Here is a 20,834-nt window from a genome sequence, read left to right as displayed (position 1 = left end):
AATTAAAAAAATTTCCGTACTATTTCAAAGGAGAAATGTTGTCAGTTTCATTGTGTCACCCAAATCTCATATTATACATTGATGGAGGCAGGTATTTTTTAAGGAAAGCAAAATACCATGAAATAAGGCTAAACTCTTTTCATTTCATGATAACTGCATAAATGAACAAAAAATCTAATTGGAGAAATAGTGATGAAATAAGCACCTATTTACACTATTCACTCGTTTTAGTCATTTATGATGGCCACATAATCATTCAGCAATATTACAAAAATATTTACAGCTAATTTTCACTTGATTCTGGCACTTTTATTTACTATTACGTATGTTTATGTTGCTTCCAAGGCACCGGTCACAACATCTATAGTGTCACAGATAAATGCAGCAAGTAAGCTACTACAGTGTGAACTATGCTCCATCTCTATATTCACTCTGCAGGAACAACAGCTCTTGAGAAACTTCGTATAAAATGATAAACTATCAAACTTACTAAACTCTGAAAAGTTACCAAAATGTAAATTTTAAATACCAGTCTCCATGAACAAAAGTTTGTTTTAACTTTAAAATTTGAAGAATTCTCTCTGCAAGGTGGTGGAAATCTTTCAATAAATTCAATGTTTTATTAATTATAAAAAGGTCACAAGTTTTGAATAAAACTACATATTTTTTTGGATGAAATGCTTCCAATAACAAATTTTCTTCTCACTCACTTGATATGAATGTAAGAAAATACGGCCAAAAGCAGCGCGAAATACTAGCAGATTGTGCAGTGCGGTGCCGACATAACAAGAAACTTCGCTGAGGAAACAGTGGCGCTCCCGTGGAACAACAGCCGTACCTCAATTCACTCGACGCGTGGGGGTGTGCACCTCCTCCTCATCATCGTCGTCATCCAGCAAGTGGTCTGGCTCGGCACTGAGCAGAAGGCTGTCGCTGGATGGGGCAGGGCCTCCTTGGCTCAGGATGGACTTCGCAGAGCTCCGCTTCTTGCGCCGTGTGAACACTCGTGCCAGTTGTGCAAATTTCTTGCGAGACACTTCCAGGGAAAAACCACACACAATATGAACACTAACTGAACCACCAGCACAAACTTCAAGCTGTTTTATGAAATTACAATAATTATCATAATGACAATACCATAACGAAGTAAGATGATCTGCCAGAAGGCAAGTCCAGAAACAGAGGCAACCTCAGAGCAAAAAATTAAACTGCCACTCCCCCTTCCCCACATATATATTCAAAGCAGAATGATTCAACATTCGGTTGCCATTGCCTTCCCACTGTAAAAAGGTGAAGACTAGGGTTGTGCGATTCCATGATTTTCAGTTCGATTCGATTCTCACCACAAGAGTTGAAATTCGATTCCGATTTCGATTCTTTGGGTAACTTTACCTACATAGTCATTAGTCTGGTAGGACTAACTAAAAAAAAAATTGCATTTATTTTGAACCATATGTATTTAACTTAAATTAATAAGAAATACAATTCTGGAAGATGACTGCGGCCCTTAAACTTGCCACAATTTTCATCCATTACTTATTTAATCACTTCACCACTGTTTAAAGATGTCAAATGTTATCAACAGTAAAGTCAGCTGCCTCACTGGAGTCACCGAGATAGTGCGATGCGTGCTGCGCTAAGAAGTATAATTTATTAATTAACCTACATTTGCACATATGACGTATGCAGCATGGCCTAGCCAGTAGGTTTATTTAAATTAAAACAAAACCAATAAGTAACATATATTTCTTTGTTTTTTTCAACAAGATCTGTTCCCCTAAAAAAGGAAAAAATACGTAAATATGATTAATTTATTAACTTCACGAAGTTAAACCACACAACAATGATCAGCTTTAATTAAGTTTTGTAAAAGGCAAAAGCGTAAACAGTACTTCGATACTGACAGAATGTTACGATTCAGTGATTCAATTCCTTTGTGTCGGCACGCGCGATCTATGATAAATGGTGGCCTGTCACGGTAGCCTACAACTTACGTAGTTTTGGTTCCCTACCACGTTCGTGCAACTTCGGATTTCTCTCAAAAATTGAAATTTAAAAAAATCGAAGGGTTAGGTTAGGTTAGGTCAGTCACAACATGCTTGTTTTCATTGGAAACTTCTGATTTAGCGGCTGAAGTGGCGTTAATACCAAAACGCAAAACTTCGGAAATCTTCAGAAATTCTTGCAGGGAACCGAAACTACGTGAGTTGTAGGCTTCCCGGCATGTCAACTGGTCTACACGTCCGGCACCGCTAAAATATTTTTATGTCGTGAATTTTTTAATGTTGGTTATTCTGTTAACAGAAGACTGTCACAGAATGGCGATCTTTGTAAATGTATGGTAATGGTTGAACAAGGAACTATTTTAACTGTTAACAGAAAATTGTGCATTGATGGTTGTAAAATTAATTTTTAATATGTGTTATTTATTTTTCAAAACAAATAAACCAACAATATTTTTTTCCCGTGCAACGTAAGAAATGGTCATGAGTAATATGCTGTAAGTAGGCAGAAATAAAAATGTTTGAGCAGATTGTTAAACTATTTCATAAACAAGCAGTTTTCGTAAGGTATTTATCTTTGCAAACCTAAACAGTTAGTGGTTCTGAACATGTAAATTATATCATACACGATCTTTGAAAAAAATTTAATGTTCGGCCTAACCTATATTTCATAACGTTATGAAATTTGCTTGAGTGAAAGTGCGCGGCAATTTTACGAGTTACATTAATGATAATTGACGAATAAATTTATTTCTAGCAATCAGTTAAACGGTAACCGTCAATTTCTTTCTTCAATTTTTTTACTTTTGAAAAATTTGCCAGAATTTTTCGATTCCAAATTTTAGTTTCGGTTCCGGGTTCAAATAGTTGAGGAATCGAATCGAAGTTGAAATAATCAAGTACCCGCACATCCCTAGTGAAGACCCAATGATACACTCATTAATAGACATGGAAATAAAAATTTGCCACTTATCAGGCGAAAAACCCCTTACTAAGTACGTCAGGACTGCAACTGATCTTCAACCTACCAGTAAGCTAAAATGGCCAAATCAAAATTACAAATGTATTAAGCTTTGTATTGATCTGATTTTACTTTTTCTACATTTTGAAATTGTTTTCTTTGGTCCAATGTTTGCTCGGACAGGCTTAATGTTCCTCCTTGTATTTTGAGTACATTTTGCAGCTTGTTTGTTTGTTTCACTGCACATAACATAAATGTGACACCGTAAAAAAAAAAAATGTTAATTACAGCATTGAAGACAAACATTTGACTGCTTCCACTACACACCTGCCAACCTACAGAGTTAAAAAATCTTGAAATTTGTAAAAGATAACCTCTAAATTCAGTAACTGTATTAAAATTTAGTACAATATAAAAATAAATTGTGATGAATAGTTAATGAAGTCCTACAGCAGCATACTACAAACAACTACACAATTGATGGTAAAGCCACGGAAGAAGCTCGGATGGAACAGACCCCAGAATAGATACCAAAAAAAAATCCTTTTCTTCCAACTTCCATCTCCCTGTTCAGCCAAATAGATGGCTGCATTGGCTGCATTCGGTCCACAAGTATGTATGCTACACAAGCAATATAAAATTGCCTCACAAATCAAGTGCCAAATTTCATTTTACGGAAATTAAAAAATTGTATGCACGTAGCTTGTGCTACATTTGTTAACTTTGTTTATAATTTTATCTCAAAAAATAAATATGGAATACTTATAAACGGCCGTCATACTGCATGGTTTAACCAACATAAATCTTTCAAATTAATTTTGTTTTGTTTACATTTCCATTTCTTGTGTACCATAGGAATAGTATGTTGTTGTAGGATCCCCAAATTCATCACATAAATGCTGGAGTTGCCATTTACAAGTAACACAGTCTGCACTGCAAATACCAAACCACAATTGCTAGCTAAAGGTCTCTCCAAAATCATTCACTCTATGAAACTCACAAAGAAGGATCCGGCTCAGCTAAATCTTGGTAAGAAACTTGCCTCGCTGCGGTGAATAGTGTAGTTTATGGCGTGATATTGGATTCAACTCATAACTGAACTGACTGGTAAAAGTAAAACAGTAATCGTCACTCACTCTTGCCCATGTTACGTAGTCTCTCCTTGAAAAGCGCATCCTCATCGTGGCTGCCAGACAGCGACTTGCTGAGAGGAAACGATGCCATGTTCTCCTCCGGAGGACTCTCCTCTGCTTGGTCTGAAACAACCCCCACCTAGCTACCACGAATCTATGACATATTTACATAGATCTGTTAAAAAAACGTGTTACTATTATAAATTATATTTAAGTTTGAGCTACCTTTCCCGAAGCTTGGGACTACTTGGGAGCTCCACTCCTCAGCCAAGGGGCAACAAGGGGCTGCTGAGTCTCAGTGACTTCCTCGCCACATGGCAGCCGAGTCGCAAAAGACATGGCCGACATGCAGGAAGCGTGGATAACCAAGAACACTTCGCCTGCTTCAGGTCTCATCCAAGGGTTTTAATGACAAACATGTTCCCCACTAAATCATGCCCAAAGTTAATCATGGTCTAATGTTGACAATACAAGACAAGTCAAAGCAATTTCCAGTGTAAGACCGTTTATGGTGCCCAAAGAACACCATAACAGAGCCTAGCCTTTCTGACACACTTTTGACAGCTACCCATATACTGCCTACTGAGTTAAGGGAAAACAAAATGGGATGCAGAACTGACTATGAAGATCTTGCAATCTTCTTCCAGTTGTGCCAGCTAGGGATGTGTGAATCCTTGATTTTCAGTTCGGTTCGAATCCGATTCGAATCCCTGGCAATATTTGAGATATGAATCCGATTCCGAATATTAAGTACAGAATAATTAAAAATAACTAATTAATTTAAAAATAATGTGTGTTCTCTTTTTTCTAACTGTAAATACTGGCAATTATTTATTACACTGAGATTGAAATGTTTATAATTATGTAAACTTAATCAATAATAAACACTTTAAAATATGAAAACCAAAACATAGTCGATTCTCTAATTCAATCGTAATAAACTGCACGCCACAGGGAAATCTGTTTTATAAATGTTTCAGCAAACGAAACCATTTTTTCTCCAATAAATAGCCAAGATATTTTTTTCTTGTAGTATGTAATTGTTTTTAGTTTATAGTTTGTTATACGACAAAATTTGTAATTATAGTTTAAGCTCTCGAAATCTCAAAATTCTTTTAATGTCACTGTGTTAATTAATTAAATTACATATCTTTCTTTGCTACATCATATTATAAATACTTACGTAATAGTAGCCCAATTTTATTTTTCACTGCTAGTAATTTTGAGCCGTATTAAATTAATTTATAACTTTTGTGAATATTCGTAATACTGTTCGAATCCATGTAAGTACAACGATTCCGGGTTCGGGTAATTGTGGATTCGAACCGTACCCGAAAATATCGGGTACTCGCACATCCCTAGTGCCAGCCACACAATCCCACAGAGAGGCACCTGTATTTACACTTATTTACAAGTCCCCTGAGCTCTGGCCTGACAGGATGCAAGCCTCTCTACTTGGATAACCATTGGGTGCACGGGCAGAGCTCCCTACGGCCTTTCCTGTTGGTCCTGCCTTGGCAGAGTGAGCTAGAATGGCAGCGGACCTCGGAGTCAGGGTAATTTTGTTAAAGTTTGGTCAGAGCAAAGAAAAACATGTCGGCTGTGCAAGGCTCCACAAGCGGCAAGGGAAACGTAAGTAAAATTATGCCTCTGCCTCTAACTGACAGTCAAGTCATTTAGCTACCAATTTAAAAAACAAACAGAAAACAAAGTACAATATTAATTTTATTTTAAATGAAACAGTTGTAATGTCCTCAGTCCAATCATGTGATGGTACTGCAGCAACTTTTGATGAAAACAGTGTTTCCGAATTTTCTGAACTTGAGATATAGCTGCGCTATTGTGATACTGCATGTAGAAAGTGTAAGTGCTATGTGCAATAGAAAGCATTGACTATAATTTCTGTCTTAATTTTTTTTTTTTTTTTTTTAATTTTGACATCAAATATGTAGTTTGAAATTAAATAGTGTACAGTTTTGCATTTAAAAAAATTCTTATTTAATTTAATTAATCACATTTTTTTACCATTAAGACACAGGAATATTAACTTATACTTATACTACAGACTTTCGTGTAAGGAACCAACCTTTCTCGAGGGTGGAGAGGAAGTCCTTGTTCCAGCGCAGCTCCGCCATGAACTCCTCGTTCTGCAGGAAGAGGGCGATGCGCTCGTCCTCGAGGTAGCGGTCCAGCTCGGGGTCCCCCACCTCGCTCAGCACCCCGCGCACCCGCTGGTTCTCCGCGTACTTGCGCTGGAGCAGCTGCTGGCTCAGCAGCATGGCCTGTCGGGTGGCAGGGCAGGGCTCGAGAATGTCCCGTTCAAACCGACGCCGTTTCAATGTAGATATACATTGAATTGATACAGCAAATAAGGGCTCATTCACAAAAAAATTGGTTGCCTGTGAAGTCGGTTTACGGACGATAGTTTAACGTGACGTCATAACAAAACATTGATGAAATGATTGCACACTTTTGAATCATTTTGAATTAAATCATTTTTATTGAATTATCACTATTTTGCATGGATACAAAGAAGGAGTGAAATGAAATCTACAATTGAATTGATTAGTTTACTTTTATTTGCACTCATTAATTCAAATATGTTTATTACTTTAAAGAAGAGATTATTTTAACTATAACTATAATTTTTATACGTGTTTGCTATTTAACTTCTTCCAATCTGTGTTATTCTGTTAAGGATAGGACAATTATAGGAAAAGTAGGAATCGAATGGGAGTGTTTCAAGTTTAATGTGCCTCGAAAAAGTCAAATTGATGGTTGTTCCAATAGAGTGGAAGAGAGAGAGATGCGGCACAAGCTTACAATGAGTTTAATGGGACACAGCGTAACGGGACAATGTGCATAACGAGACACTTTTTTGTGCGTGCAGCCGGAGTTCATTGATTTATTAGATGTCACGTCAAAAAATCGAACCACCAACAGTGGTAACAATTACGAAGCAAAAAAGATTTATTCAGTAATTTATATTTGTTTTTTGTAATGCTTTTTTTTTAATTTAACAAAAAATCTGTTGTTAATATTTATATATAATATGTAACTCTTCTTTTTCATTTTACAGTGCTTTAAATTATGTTTTCTTTTTTTTTTGGAGTCGGTAAGTTTAAAAAATAGTTCCACTGTATGTTCAAATTTGATCTGAAAAATATTTGATATTCTCGTGAAATAAGTATTATTTGATTCAAATTTTGATTGAAATAAAAAAAAATTCTCAAAAGCTTTATGCTGATTGGTTCTTGTTCCGTTCCTGTTGAAGGTCGAATCCCCGTGTCATTAACATCACTCACTGTCTCTAACCAACCAGACATTGAGGAGATATTAAATCCTAATTCGTCCATGCCAGACTGCCAGTAACAGCATACAATCTAACAGTCTGTTCGAACTAGCTACTCAGGGCCCCAAGAAAAAGTTCTTAATATTTGGTCATTCTTGGTCTAATATTAATAACCAGGAATAGAATGTTATATGTTCAAATAAGTCTGTTAAATCATGTGGTTTTGTTTACAATTATTTCTCAAACATACTTCTATTCAGATGAAATAGTTTAAATTAAGGTTCTAAATGATAAACACACATATCACGTTATCTAATTACCTAAACATATTGATCCATTCCCAGAACGTGATAGTGAAGAAATGGAAAATGTCTAACTACATGAGATGTTGCACTGTCCTGAGGCATTCAAATTCACACGAACTGAAAAGAAAAAAAAACTACATTTGAACATTCTTTGTAATTCGTAAATGCCTATTCAAGTCTGTAAAAAATCACGGGAAGAATATAATTCCGTTTCTTAAAGTTTTTTTTTTTTTTAATGTATTGCATTAATTGATGATGCTTGTTTTAAGGTAATAACTGGAGTAATTTTATACTGATGCCGTGAAACCCACGACAGTTTGTATTATGACAAGTGGTGTAAGAATAAAAACCAGTCAGACAAAAAATTAAGGACTTCCAAAAATGTGAATGCTTGAATGTTATGGTCCACCCTACAGGAAAATGTGGAAAAAAAACTCTTTTCAAACTTAAAAACACTTGGATAGCTGAGACACAGGTCTCTGCACATTGGTTCTAGCACCGAGATTACATGAAACATTGGGGACGCGTGTCCCACACAAGACGCAAGTACCTGGTCAGCCCGGCATCGCTTTTTCTCTCTCCTCTGCCAGCGACGGCGGATACGATGTTCGTGCCAGCGAGCCCCGAGCCTGTGCCCCCGAGCCTGCAGGCGCAGCAGGATTTGTTTCCACATTATCTACACTCACTACTGGTCTTCCTGCCACGCAAGCTGAATGCACCCTCGCGGCCACGAGCCAGACTCTCTCTGGTCAGCAAGATTGCGAAAACATAAAGTATGACTATCAACACTAATATGCAGCTGTTTCTAAGAAGTTATACTGGTCTGCAGAAAAAAAAAAAATTTAAATTAATACTGCAAAGAAACTATAACCCTTAAAACATCCATTGTTATTTATCTTCTGATGGCATGCCAATGACTTTGTCCTAAAAATTAATTCAATCACCAACACAATTTAACTTCCACTTCACGAAAACTTTGTTAAATTTCAAGCACTCAACTTGACAACACTTCTCTACAAAAACACATGCAACCAAGCACACGAGAACACCAGTGCGTTCGGTGTGTGACTGAACTCGACTGCAACTGCCGACCAACCTTCTGTTCGTCAACAGAAGCTGTCTGCACTGGCAATACAGGGGTTACTACACAATCAAAGTGGTCCTCTTGCTACGTCCCATTTATTTCCTGGAGATTTTTAGAAGTACAATCCAGTGCACTACACGATTGTATGTCCATTAGGAAAACTGTAATACCCTCAAGATCTACTTTATAAACGCAACCAGAGATAAAGTTCAACTGTGAATAAAAGAGAGCACGGTGAAATGTACACCCCTGTGAAGGTCTAACGGCCTCCCAATGAGGCCACTTGAGCTCGTTAAGTACCATGACTCACATCCAACCAAATTAAACTGCCTCGAATGTACCTAACTTCTCCAACACAATGTGTCCTGCGATGCAGGCCATTCTCTTTTATATACTCCCTTTGCCTTTACACAGAACTATCGAAGAACATGCAATAAGCCAATAACACACACACTGAATGTAAACAGACTTCTGGTGTTGAAGGCTGAATTTTAGAAAAAATTTTAATATCAAATGAAGTGTGCATTAATTTTCCATTATATAAAATGTGAAATTATTACTAACTATATAATTCAGCCCAATAATACTGCATCAGCAAATAGATGCAAACAATTAGTCAATTACTAATACCAGACAACATACTTTGTACTAAAGAAATTTTTTTAGATATATTGATAACTGAACATTAATATGTAGTAAATGAATGAAAACCATGAGTACATAAATATCATAACAGATGATAATATCTATGTCATAAATAGCCCTAATCTTGCTTTAACTACAAAATATGAATGCATGATCGAGTTGAAATAATGTAAGTGCTCGAAATACTTGTTTCAAATTACGTATACTTTTTTTTTATTCAGTAAACAGTAGGCTAGAAAAAAAATTTATTCTGTAATATAATTTTGTATTCAATTTAAAGTATTCAAACATGCAGTTTAAATAGGCAGTGTGAGTTTAATTGTATCATGAGTCCCAAAGAATTGTAATAGTTTTATTTTATTAATCATGAATCAACATTAACTATTTTTGCTAACGAAACTTCTATGTGGCGTGTCATGATGTTAATTAAAAGAGTTGTTGAGTACAATGACACCAGTAGTGGCTCTGTAAGATCAAGAAACGAGAAAATCTATTAGTAATAAACAGGTAAGAAATTAGTAAGTAAGTGATTAAATCACAACTATGGAAATTCATTTAAAACTTTAAATTTTTAAATTTTGTATTCCATTTGTATTCAACATTTTAAACTAGTCCCTACTGTCTTATAGTGAAATTTTGAGTAAATATTTTGTTTGGAATTTCTAGCTTAGACGTGCCAACAAGCTGGCTAAACTTGTGGTTTACTGTTACCAAAGCTCTTGATGATGATTTGTGTCATGCCAGTTTCCTGTAGCCCAAATGCAGTGGGCACATGAGGTGTACCTATGTGACTTTTTGTTACTAATAACAAAGCCACCTATGCATACATTCTTGCCCGAATGTTCTGAAAGGTCAGTTGTTATGCAATTTTCTGTACATTATAAAAGTGTCCACAATGTGTTTGGAGAGAGTTCATCTCCCATAACAAAGTTGCCATGTGCACCCTTACAGCTTAGCTATTGAGTTGCAATGTGCCTCAAGTCCACAAACACGCACGACCCATTACAAACACATGTAACATTGCCTAATGGAAAGACCACGTTAACACTACAAGCTGCTGCTTGATCTAGACTTCCCAATAATTCCTGCCATCCACTGGCTTGGACTTAGCATTGTTCTCATTACAACTGTGCAGTTAGGAGTGAAGTGGAGAGTAGAGAGAGGTCTGCAAGCATTCGAAAAATATTTGAAATTCGTGGCTAATTTGATAGTTGATTCAACATTTCAAATACAATATTTTTTTTTTTTTGGTTTCAAAATATTCATTCCCAACAGATATATAAAGTGGGAATCATTTATGAAAAATCCAAATAAAAAAAGTGTAACATGTATGAAGCCAAGCGGATTTACAACTACCCCTCGAAGTAACACCCTTAATTCGTTCCAGGAAAACAGAGCACTAATTGAATACTTTTTTTTTCCATAAGGGTGAATGTTAAACAAATAATAATTTATTTTCCAAAACAGGTAACTGTACTTGCTGGCAAACACTTTAATCAGAAAATAATTCCATTAAAATCAATTTACAGTACTAATATGTGTTCAAATACATTTAAAGTACATTTAATTAAATGTTGAGTAACATCTTAAGATTAAAAAAACAAAAATTAAATTCAAAAAATTCACAGACTGCATTGTTTGCATAATAGCGCTTGGGAATAAAAAGTGCTACTTTGAAACTATGACTGCGCTACTCCAAATAATGCCATAATTGATTTGTGTCGTTACTTGAAAAACACACAAATAAAACAATATTACTTTGAGGAGCACAAGTATTTGAAAACTTGGATTTGTTGTCTGCTTTTTATATGTAATAAACTAATAAATAATATTTTATTAAGAGGAAAAATAAATATTCAACATACTATAATTTTATGTACATAACCACATAATCTGTTTGAACAACAAAAGTTTTCAGACTTAAGAATATACATTGCCAGGTTTATTTTCTTGCAATTTACACCACTCTATTATGGTTTCCATAGCCATCTCTTCCATGTTACTGTTTTATGTATATATTTTTCATGAACTTTTTGATGTGCATATAAATTTGGTTTTGAAAAATATTATATTTGTAAACAACTTGATATTTGATTCAAAATTTTATTGGCCATTTAAAAAAACTAATCTACAGAAGCCTACTGAAGAGAACACATCTATGCTTTTACGCAATAGTTAAGGCATGCAGATTTCGCGAAAAGATTTCGAGACTAGCTGAAAGTTAAAACACTGTATCATCATCTGTGTTTCGTGATTGGGTGAGTTTCTTTCAGGTACACGTATTTCGTAACAACACCAATCACGATAATCCAGTGCAGAAGCAAACACGTCCTGAGTGGCTCGGTCAAATAAGGCAACATCTTCTCTCGCAGACGGCCGCCAATCACAAGGAAGAAACCACAGGTGCATGTATACCTTGTTCCTTGTTGCAGTCTAATAAGTGTTCAGATCTTTTCGCGAAAATTACATGCCCCTAGCAATAGTTAATAGGCAGCAGGAAATGTTATACATACCACAATAAATACATACCTTTCTAAAAATATTACTATTTTTAAATTCAAACTAATAAACTGGTTCCAAGAGGAACTGTGATCTGAACTGACCTGCTTCTTTTGAGGCGTGGTGCGGACCACACGCAGGAAGTCGTCTGGGAGAGGCCTCAGGAGAGGGGGCGCCCAGCCGTGCACGGCCATTAGGGGGACATCGCCGTCCGTCTGACTGGGTGGTTCCACTTGGGGCGAGGGGTGAGGACTCCTGGGAACCGCACACACCAACGTTTACTGATCACCTGGCTGGCTTCACCTGCCTGCGACTCAAGTGGCACTCGGAAAGCTATGAAGCCACCAAGTACTCTTACTTTATGTAGGTAAAACAAAAAATTTGCTTCAGTACGTAAAAATGTTTTCACTTTGTTTTTTCAATTAAATTTTTTATCACTAATAATTTTAACTAAATGCTAAATTATGAATATCTGTATTCAAATTCATAATCCCCCCCCCCCCCCCCCTGGCCCCATTAAGATAAGGTGACACAAAGGTGTAGTAGTTGTTATAGTACACCAACCAATAAAAAAAATTGGTTGTAGTAACTTGAGTACAACTTCTGGTAAAAAAGAGCCACGTTACTGTTTGGGTTGCAAAAGTCATCATAGGTAAAGCAAACAACATGAATAAGACCTAAATTATAAAATTGTAGCTCCTGAGAATTTGAGACAAAAGATGTTAAAGCTTATTCATTGGGAATGCTTTAATGCGGGGAAAGAGAAAAAATTAGAGTTAAGTTATTCTTTTGACCAGGAATGTCAAACAACATTTACAGATACATGCAGAATGTAGAATATGTGCAAGGTAAAATGTCTATAACTGACAATAACCATTTACCCATCACAGTACACACTCTTCCATTTGAGGGAGTATAAGCATGCTTAAGGGGGCCCCTAGTCAGGGGTGTATTATTGTTAGTGAGGCTGGATAAGTGTGACGCTCACTGGTGCTTCTAGTGGCATATAGCAGTCTTCTAGCAGTGCAAAGGGAAACAATGAGATTTGAGTGGTAACCATAACATTATATGGCAGAGAAATTAATATAGAGCCACAGAGTACTTTTAAGAATCTGTACCAGGCTTTCCATGTCTAAAAATGATAATGAAAACTCACTTTTAGCCCCTTTCACTGTTAAAAATACAGATTAAAAACAAAATAAGGAAACAGAACTACTTATCTGCCCTCAGCATATTCTTAAATGGTTTCGTTAACAGACACCAATTGGATATCTTGAGCAGTTTTTAAATCCTGTCGTTTTTATTCAAACTCTACACACCCCGTGTGTACCCAGATGTAAACTGAACGTACAGTATGTGAAAAGTATAGTGTCTACGATAGACAAGAACCATAAATTCCCTTGCAGTCTGTCTATTTATTTTGACAGAGTGAAAGCAGACAATTGCGGTTTAAAGTCAAGAGTTACTTGGTAGAATATATTTATTTATCTACCTATGACTATGAGGTAGAGTGGTCAGACCACTTGCCTCTACCAAAACAATCTCATTTTGATTACCGGAGGGGAAACATCCAGATTTTTGGCAAATGGGAAACAGTGGACGTTGCGGTGAGTTGGTGAGTTTCCTTAGGTATGTTCCTGTTTCTCCCACACATCCATTCTTTCAATTCTCCATTCTCATCATCTCTCACAGTCTCTAATGATACTGATGTTGATGAGACATTAAGCTCAAATGAATCAATTCATTCATTCATTCATTCATTGAAAGGGGGTTATAAGTAGTATAGCCAGCTGCTGTACAAGCTAGCCATAAGTATAACGTATAAGTTATCTTATCTGAAAGGTCTAAAGTTTGATATTTTGCACTAGTTATGGTATTTTGAATACCTAATAAAAAAAAAATGGAATCTCTGATTAGTGCCAAATAATAAGAGAAAAACTGTTTTTCTCCTAAATTTGATTTCCAAATTCTTACTACCCATACAAACTATCCACAGTCAAATAGAATGGCAAAAAGCAGTTGGGAATAGCAAAAAATTATAATAATAATAATAATGGGAAAGCAGGGTGGAAGGTATGGCACTACTGGACAACCCTGATGGAATAACATGTCATATAGGTCTTGATCGTTCACCATCACAGGTTAAAACACAAATACCTGAGACAACCAACAAATGTGTCCAGACTATAAAACAAATTATGCAAAATAAAAGGTTACTTTGAAAACAAAAGAACGTGAAAAAATACTATGGTAGGTGTGCACATCGAAAACTTCTAGAAAATGTTGAGGGTCAGACAGTGGTGGAACAATAGGGGTCATGTGAGAGCCAGCCATAACAGAAAAACAAAAAGCACCATGTTCAAACATCATCAGCGAAGAATCAGTTTTGCTGAAATACAAAATACTTTATAGGCCATCATGCAATTCTGAACAACCCAAAACTGAGGTAGGTAAATTTTATAGGAGCTACAAACCAAAAGCAACAAGAATATGAAAAATACATAGCCTGCTTTTTAGAAGGTTTGGCACGTTGATCAAATATATTCACATGTGGGATGAACATCCCAAGCCTGAATATGTAAATTAGGCAAGTCTCTTGTGTTTTAAAACTGAATTTATAAATCAATAAAAGAAGAAGTGGAACCAAATGTAAGTATAAATTGACAGAGAATTGTATCATAATCATCGTGATACAAAGCCATATTTGGTATTTAGTGTCATTTAAAACATTATTTTGTATTATCGGATTTATGTCTATTTTTACATTTACAGTTTAAATTGCCTTAAGAGAACTGCCAGCACCAATATAAAGCTTCATTGAGTAGGTTTACCATTTTACACATCCTGTGCATCACAGAAATTAATTTTTTAATGGCAAAATGATTCACACAAAGGCCTCTTAGTGTCATCAGAAGGTGGGGAAATGCTAGTAAAATTTATAGTAATTTTTTTTTACAAATGTATTATCAAGGTTTTTTTTTCCATGATCACAGTAAAGCTGATGGAGTACAATTTTCCCTCAATTTACACAAAATATTTTTCTTGCCATGTCCTCGAATCTCAACCCTTCAGAGGAAAAGTAAACTGATACGATGGCTGACGCGCAGTGCCTGACCTGACGGGTGACGGCTCCTGGGCAACGGGGGCAGGCTCTGGGATGGCAGTCGTCACCGTCAGGTTCTCCTTCTTCTCCATTTCGTTGCGCAGTTTCTCATTCTCATTGTCTGTGCTCATGGCCAGCAGTTGGTCGATTGTGGCGTCCACAGCCCCTTGGTTGGCTCGCAGCACAGCCTGCAAAAAAACTTAACTAGAGCCATTCCGCTCTGCTTCGGAAGCAACACGTGACAACTGTTTAAATAACATGAACGGATAAAAACTTGAACCTGTATCTCCTTACTTAATAAATTAAGGTATCCAGGTAGCATTCACCAAAGTATGCACAATATAAATTACATAATGATTGTTTACATAAGATTACATTCTGTGAGCAAGCAGCACAGATCTATTTACCACAGTTGTAAGCAAAAAGCTGTAACTTGTTGTTTTTTTTCTAAATACATAATACATAGGTTTCTTTTTGTCTTAAAAGTGGTCACTACACCAAGAATGTTGACTTTAGAACATGCAAATGAAAATATCGCAAATTATAATACATTACATGTGTTCATGGTGAATAAATAAGCTAAAAATTTCCCTTTCCTAATAACAATTACCCTTCTTATGTATCAATTACATAACCTTAAGGAGGAAGTAGATAACGACATGAGAATGAAGCAATTGCAGAATGACGGGGTGAACAAGGGCCATCAGAGACCAGAGACCAGACACCAGGAGGACCCGGGTAACAGAGGGGCCTGGTTACATTTCAAGACCTTTTAAGGGGCCCGCCTCGTCAGGAGTGTATGTGTTTTAGTGAGGCGGGATGATAAGCTCAACACTCGCTGGTGCTTCTTGCGCGGTATAGACTCTAAACGCAAGGCTCTGAACTGATGCGTAGTCTTCTAGCCATCACAGGATAACTATGAAATTTGAGCGGTGACCGTAACATTATGTGGCCGAGAAATGAAGATAAAGGTCTAATGCAAGTCCCTTAAGTGCTTTCAAGAATCTGTACTGGTTGTTTTATGCCTAAAAATTACTCTGAAAACATGCGTTTTAGCCATTTTAACTCTTCTAAAAATACGGTTAAAAAACTTAATCTAAAATCAACAGTACTTTTCGGCCCTCAGCGAACTCTTAAATGCTTTTCGTAAACAGACCCCACTCGGCTATCTCGAGTAGTTTTGAAATTGAGTTGTTTTTCCTGAAGCTCTGCACATCGTATGTGTGCCCAGGTAGGCGGAGATCTTACTTCCTGGATTTACCCTGATAGCAGGATGAAAATCACAAGTCTGGAAACTCTAAGCTATGTGATATGCTCATATCACATTTACAGTCATGGGCACTGTAACTTTGTACAAGCAAATCCACTTGGAAGAAAGTTATAACAGACTACAAGGAGAAAGAAAAAATACATATATAAGATATTTTGTTTCATCTTAGATTGTTTTTTGGCGTTGTGCCATGTCTGATTCTGTGTGTGTTGTTTCTATATAAATACATGGAGGTCAACTACTATCAGACAAAATGTTGTGTCGAGCCTCATTCTGTGTGGGCCCAGCTTTAGTTTGCAGATTAAAAGCCATCTTAACAGAAACAAATAAAACAAATTGACATCTTGTTGAAATTGATAAAAACTTGTAATGAAAACATTTATTAGAAAATAATCATTTTCATGCGAGTTTCCAGGTTTTATTTATCATGCATCTCATTAGTGAATATAGTTCATGAGATCAGATGCAGGCGGTGCAGTCTGACCTCAAGAGTTTCAAGTTTGATGGCTCTGGTAAAGCCCGCTGCACACGGTACAATATTCCTTACAATATTGTAAGCTAGGAGTCGTACTGGCTCTACTACTAATTTCTTCACTCGAATTCAAACTGGATACTAGTAGCTGTACTAGCTGGGCTACTGGTTTTGCGTAATAGACTGCGTCCTATTTTCGTTGCTTGCTGTGTTCCAATATTTAAGGAGTGGCCAATCAGAACTCACGAAAACAGCACGAAGGGTTGTTTACACTTTTAAGCGCACATGTCGTGATAAACATGGACGGAAATAAGTGGAATAGTGACCAACTCCTCGTTTTAATAAATGCATACAAAGAAGAGCCTTGTTTGTATGCAGTAAAAAATGTGAATTATCATAATAAAAATTTGTTGTGGAGAATATTCTCTTAACAAAACTAGTAAGGCAGCTAGAATCGTGTGCAGCAGAAACTTGTAGCGCACCTAGTGTTTCAGCTTGTAGCCTACACAGTACAGAAACCAGTAAGCATTCTAGCAAGCAAACTAGTAGAAAATATTGTACCGTGTGCGGTGGGCTTAAGACATATCCGCTTCTCGCGACTGCATCAATAGCACCTGATGTCATATGTCACGAGACAGAATCATTTGCCATATCTGCCACTGCAACATCTGCTCCAACAGATCAGACAGATGTGAATATGTGAATGTGGCAGGCACTTAAAGGTTTTTAAAACCTCCACCTGTCGAAGAAATTAAATCATGTGAAAGAGCACTCGAAAGAGAGAACTCTTGAAATTGAGCCAAAGATACGCTGTTAATTGTCTAGTCTACAGTAGGTGCACCACTCTAAAAAAGGTAAACACCCAAAAATGGACTTTTTCATTTTCTTGTATCATTTATAATGATTCTACCAAGTTGCATTCACATACTTTCAAGAATGTTAGATGTATAAACCATTTTACATTTGCCTATAATTTTCTCGCATCACGAAATAATAAGATTCGGAAAATACCATTTTCAAACACTAAAGACGTTCCTCTATTTACCTTCTAAACTGCTTTCTGAATTCCTACTGATTTCTGAGAAATTACAGTTTATAGGTCTCATTAGATAGCCTGTCATGGGTACTAGGGACTTAAGGGAACGTAACGAATGTTATGTCGGAGTGAGCGCCACCACGTGATATGGGCACATGGACCCAGTGGAGACTCCCTTCAGGACATGACGTGACCCGTGTAGGGCTAGGCCCGGTTCCCTTAGCAAACGATACCGCGCCAGTGGGCTCTTAAGGCATCCCACACGCCTCGTGGTTCAGGAGCAGGAACACGTGGTCACTCGACTAAATACTCACAGGCTCGTCGCACTCCTTTTATTGTGGTAACGTTACAAACAAGTCTCCAGTTGCGCTACGTCTACATTATCACATTAAAACTGTTAATAACGCCAACGGCGGGAAAGAATCAGTTTACTGGCTGACCAGGTCACCTCGTGGTCTGGCCTCGTGAGTCTAAGACGCGGTTCGCGTTTCAACGTTCGAAATGAACTTAAATATTTATTTAAACGAGTCGGCCACCCGGAGTAGACCTCCGGCGGATGCTAAGAGATCAGTTGAATGTAAAAAGCAAAGTTGCGAGGTGCTCACCAAGCGTCCTACCCCGGGTGATAAATGGAAGCGACTGAAGAGGCCAGGGCAGCATGGCGGCCCGAAAGCGCTGGATTTAACGTTAGTCTCTCCTGTTATTCATTACTACATATTTAACTAAAACAAACACACTAAAATTTTTATAATAAAACTATACCAAGGCTTCCTTTAATTATTATGTTAAGTATTAATTATTTTAATTAGTATTATTGTTCAAACTGGGTTGCGAGTAGTTCCATCGCCTGCCCCGTGGGGCGCTGCACCGTCCTTACCAACTAGCACTGCAAACATAATCCTTGGGTAATATTATTTAAAGAAAAGACATGTATCAATTACATAAACCTTAAGATTAAATAAAAAAACAAAAGGGGTCGTGGTACAGACTCTACTCTCGCCTCTTGACGGCAGCCTCACACGCACACACACACACCTGCACAAGGGGCGGGAGGTTTGAAATATTGGGTGGTGGTAGCCCCGGTAGACGTCAAGCCTATGCAGTGAAGTGGCAGTCGTCATGTTGTGTTTTAATTGCTTTGCTGATCCTGTGGTTTTCCATACGTAAAAACATGTATATTTTTTATTTTGATATTGTAATGCAATGTAACATAAATAATAACTTTAAAAAAAATTATATGAGTCCCTATTGTCCAAACCCAAGCGTCAACCCTTGACTGGGATTTGTTTTTAGCAGTACCTACGGAGGTGCGAAGCGATGACTTGTTACGTCGACAGCACATAACCTGACGTATAAAAGGAATTATTACATTTGATACACGCAATGACAATTCCTTTTATACGTCAAGTTACATATTATCACACGTAAATTGTCAGCGTTTTACACCTCCGCACTGCTTAAAAACATCCCTGTCAAGGGTTGAGTTTGGATGCACAGTAGAAACATAAGTTTTTTTTAGTTATTATTTATGTTACATTGCAATACAATATCCAAATAAAAAATATAAACGTTCTGATATTTATGTAAAACTACTAGATCAGCAAAGCAACTAAAGCACAACATGGCGATGGCCACTTCACTGCATAAGTTACCTAATGTTACTTACAAATAGTAATTTCTCAGAAACCAGTAGGAAAAAAGAACAGCTGTTTACAAGGTAAATAGAAAAACATCTATAGTGTCCGAAAAAGGTATTTTCCGAATTTTATCATTTTATTTATGCGACACAAAAAAATTACTTATTTGCCTGTGCGACACCTAGACCAATGCCATGCTCAAGTCCATGTAAATGTTTGATGGTATTTTCGGGTTAAAGGAAAGTGTAAAATTATTGCAAATATTACCTACCTGTGATCTAAATATAGTGATGCAAATTTTTTTGTGCTTTAATAGCATAGTTGAGACTGTTTTCAAAGAGAAATATCCCTGATCCTGTTGTCACCACCCTACTGTTTACTTCATAATAGTTGCAAGATGATCCTGTGGTTCTCCAAAGATCCTTAGGAATAGAGTGTAGCCGAGGCTGTTTTCCAAAAAACAAGGCTGTTTAAATATCAGTACAGTACGGCCAGAGCCAAGACTATTTGTCACCATAATTGATTTTCTTTGTCAAGTGAATATTGTTCAATATTACAGGTAACATTTGCAATAGTTTTACACCAACCCATAGCCCGAATATACTATTTTTCACATGTGGCTCGAATAGTAGTATTCAATTTTTACCTTGATTCAAGCACGGAGGCAACCGTGATACCGCAAAAAAATCATAAAATGGTTAATTACATGGTAAGTTCATGAAAATTTTTAATGGGCCTTTGGGCCTCAACAGAATCATTAGTTATATATCAAGGACTTGATTAAATTTATTTTTGAGGTGTTTCCCTATCTGTTTGAGAGTGACACCCCCACAGTAAACAATTACGAACAATTTTTACCTCGATGACTTCATCATCCATATCAGGAAACATTGTTTTAAAATCAGCCATGGCTTGATGAAATTCCAACTGTGTTGTCTGCTGCTGCTGCTGCTGCTGTTGTTGCTGTTGTTGTTGTTGCTGTTGCACTGTAGCCATGGTGAGATTCCCTCAAATTTGTTCTTAATGCAATGTCTTTCAGACCATCTACAAGAAAAGCCAAGAAACTAAAAGTACATTTGATTGTTGCATACTTCTTGAAAGTAACAATAAATTAAACATTGCGAATCGCTTTATTTAATGGAATTTAATTTAATTAAAATAATTCAATTTGATAAACTAAAAGAATAACAAAAATATTACGTTTAAATAATCTAATCGTTTTTAACGAAGGGAATATAGAATTCAAATTAAAAGATTAAAAACAATATAAAAAATGTATATTACCATTAGTTTCAATAATAGCAAAAATTAACAATTTAAGCCATTCAAATAGCGTTTTTCTTTGGCAGCCATTTTAAATGTGATGAATTAAGTGCCATCTTTGGGAGAAAATG

General features: G+C 36.6%; 1 protein-coding gene across 1 annotated transcript in view; it reads right to left on the bottom strand.

Annotated features, from left to right (window-relative positions):
* Positions 1-20,821, bottom strand: part of LOC134530296 (CUE domain-containing protein 1) — a 37,363-nt gene extending 16,542 nt beyond the window's left edge. The window contains exons 1-7 of the mRNA XM_063365017.1: positions 20,725-20,821; positions 20,299-20,484; positions 15,038-15,213; positions 12,027-12,177; positions 6,184-6,379; positions 4,101-4,220; positions 839-1,036 (exon numbers count right to left, since the gene is read on the bottom strand). Coding sequence (XP_063221087.1) covers positions 840-1,036; positions 4,101-4,220; positions 6,184-6,379; positions 12,027-12,177; positions 15,038-15,213; positions 20,299-20,436 — 978 coding nt within the window. The 5' untranslated portion in view covers positions 20,437-20,484; positions 20,725-20,821 and the 3' untranslated portion in view covers position 839. The remainder of the gene's footprint in view (positions 1-838; positions 1,037-4,100; positions 4,221-6,183; positions 6,380-12,026; positions 12,178-15,037; positions 15,214-20,298; positions 20,485-20,724) is intronic.
* Between the last annotated feature and the right edge of the window lie 13 nt (positions 20,822-20,834).

This window comes from Bacillus rossius, chromosome 3 (assembly GCF_032445375.1).
Source record: "Bacillus rossius redtenbacheri isolate Brsri chromosome 3, Brsri_v3, whole genome shotgun sequence".
Lineage (NCBI taxonomy): Eukaryota > Metazoa > Arthropoda > Insecta > Phasmatodea > Bacillidae > Bacillus > Bacillus rossius.
This window is presented reverse-complemented; position numbering and strand designations above follow the sequence as displayed.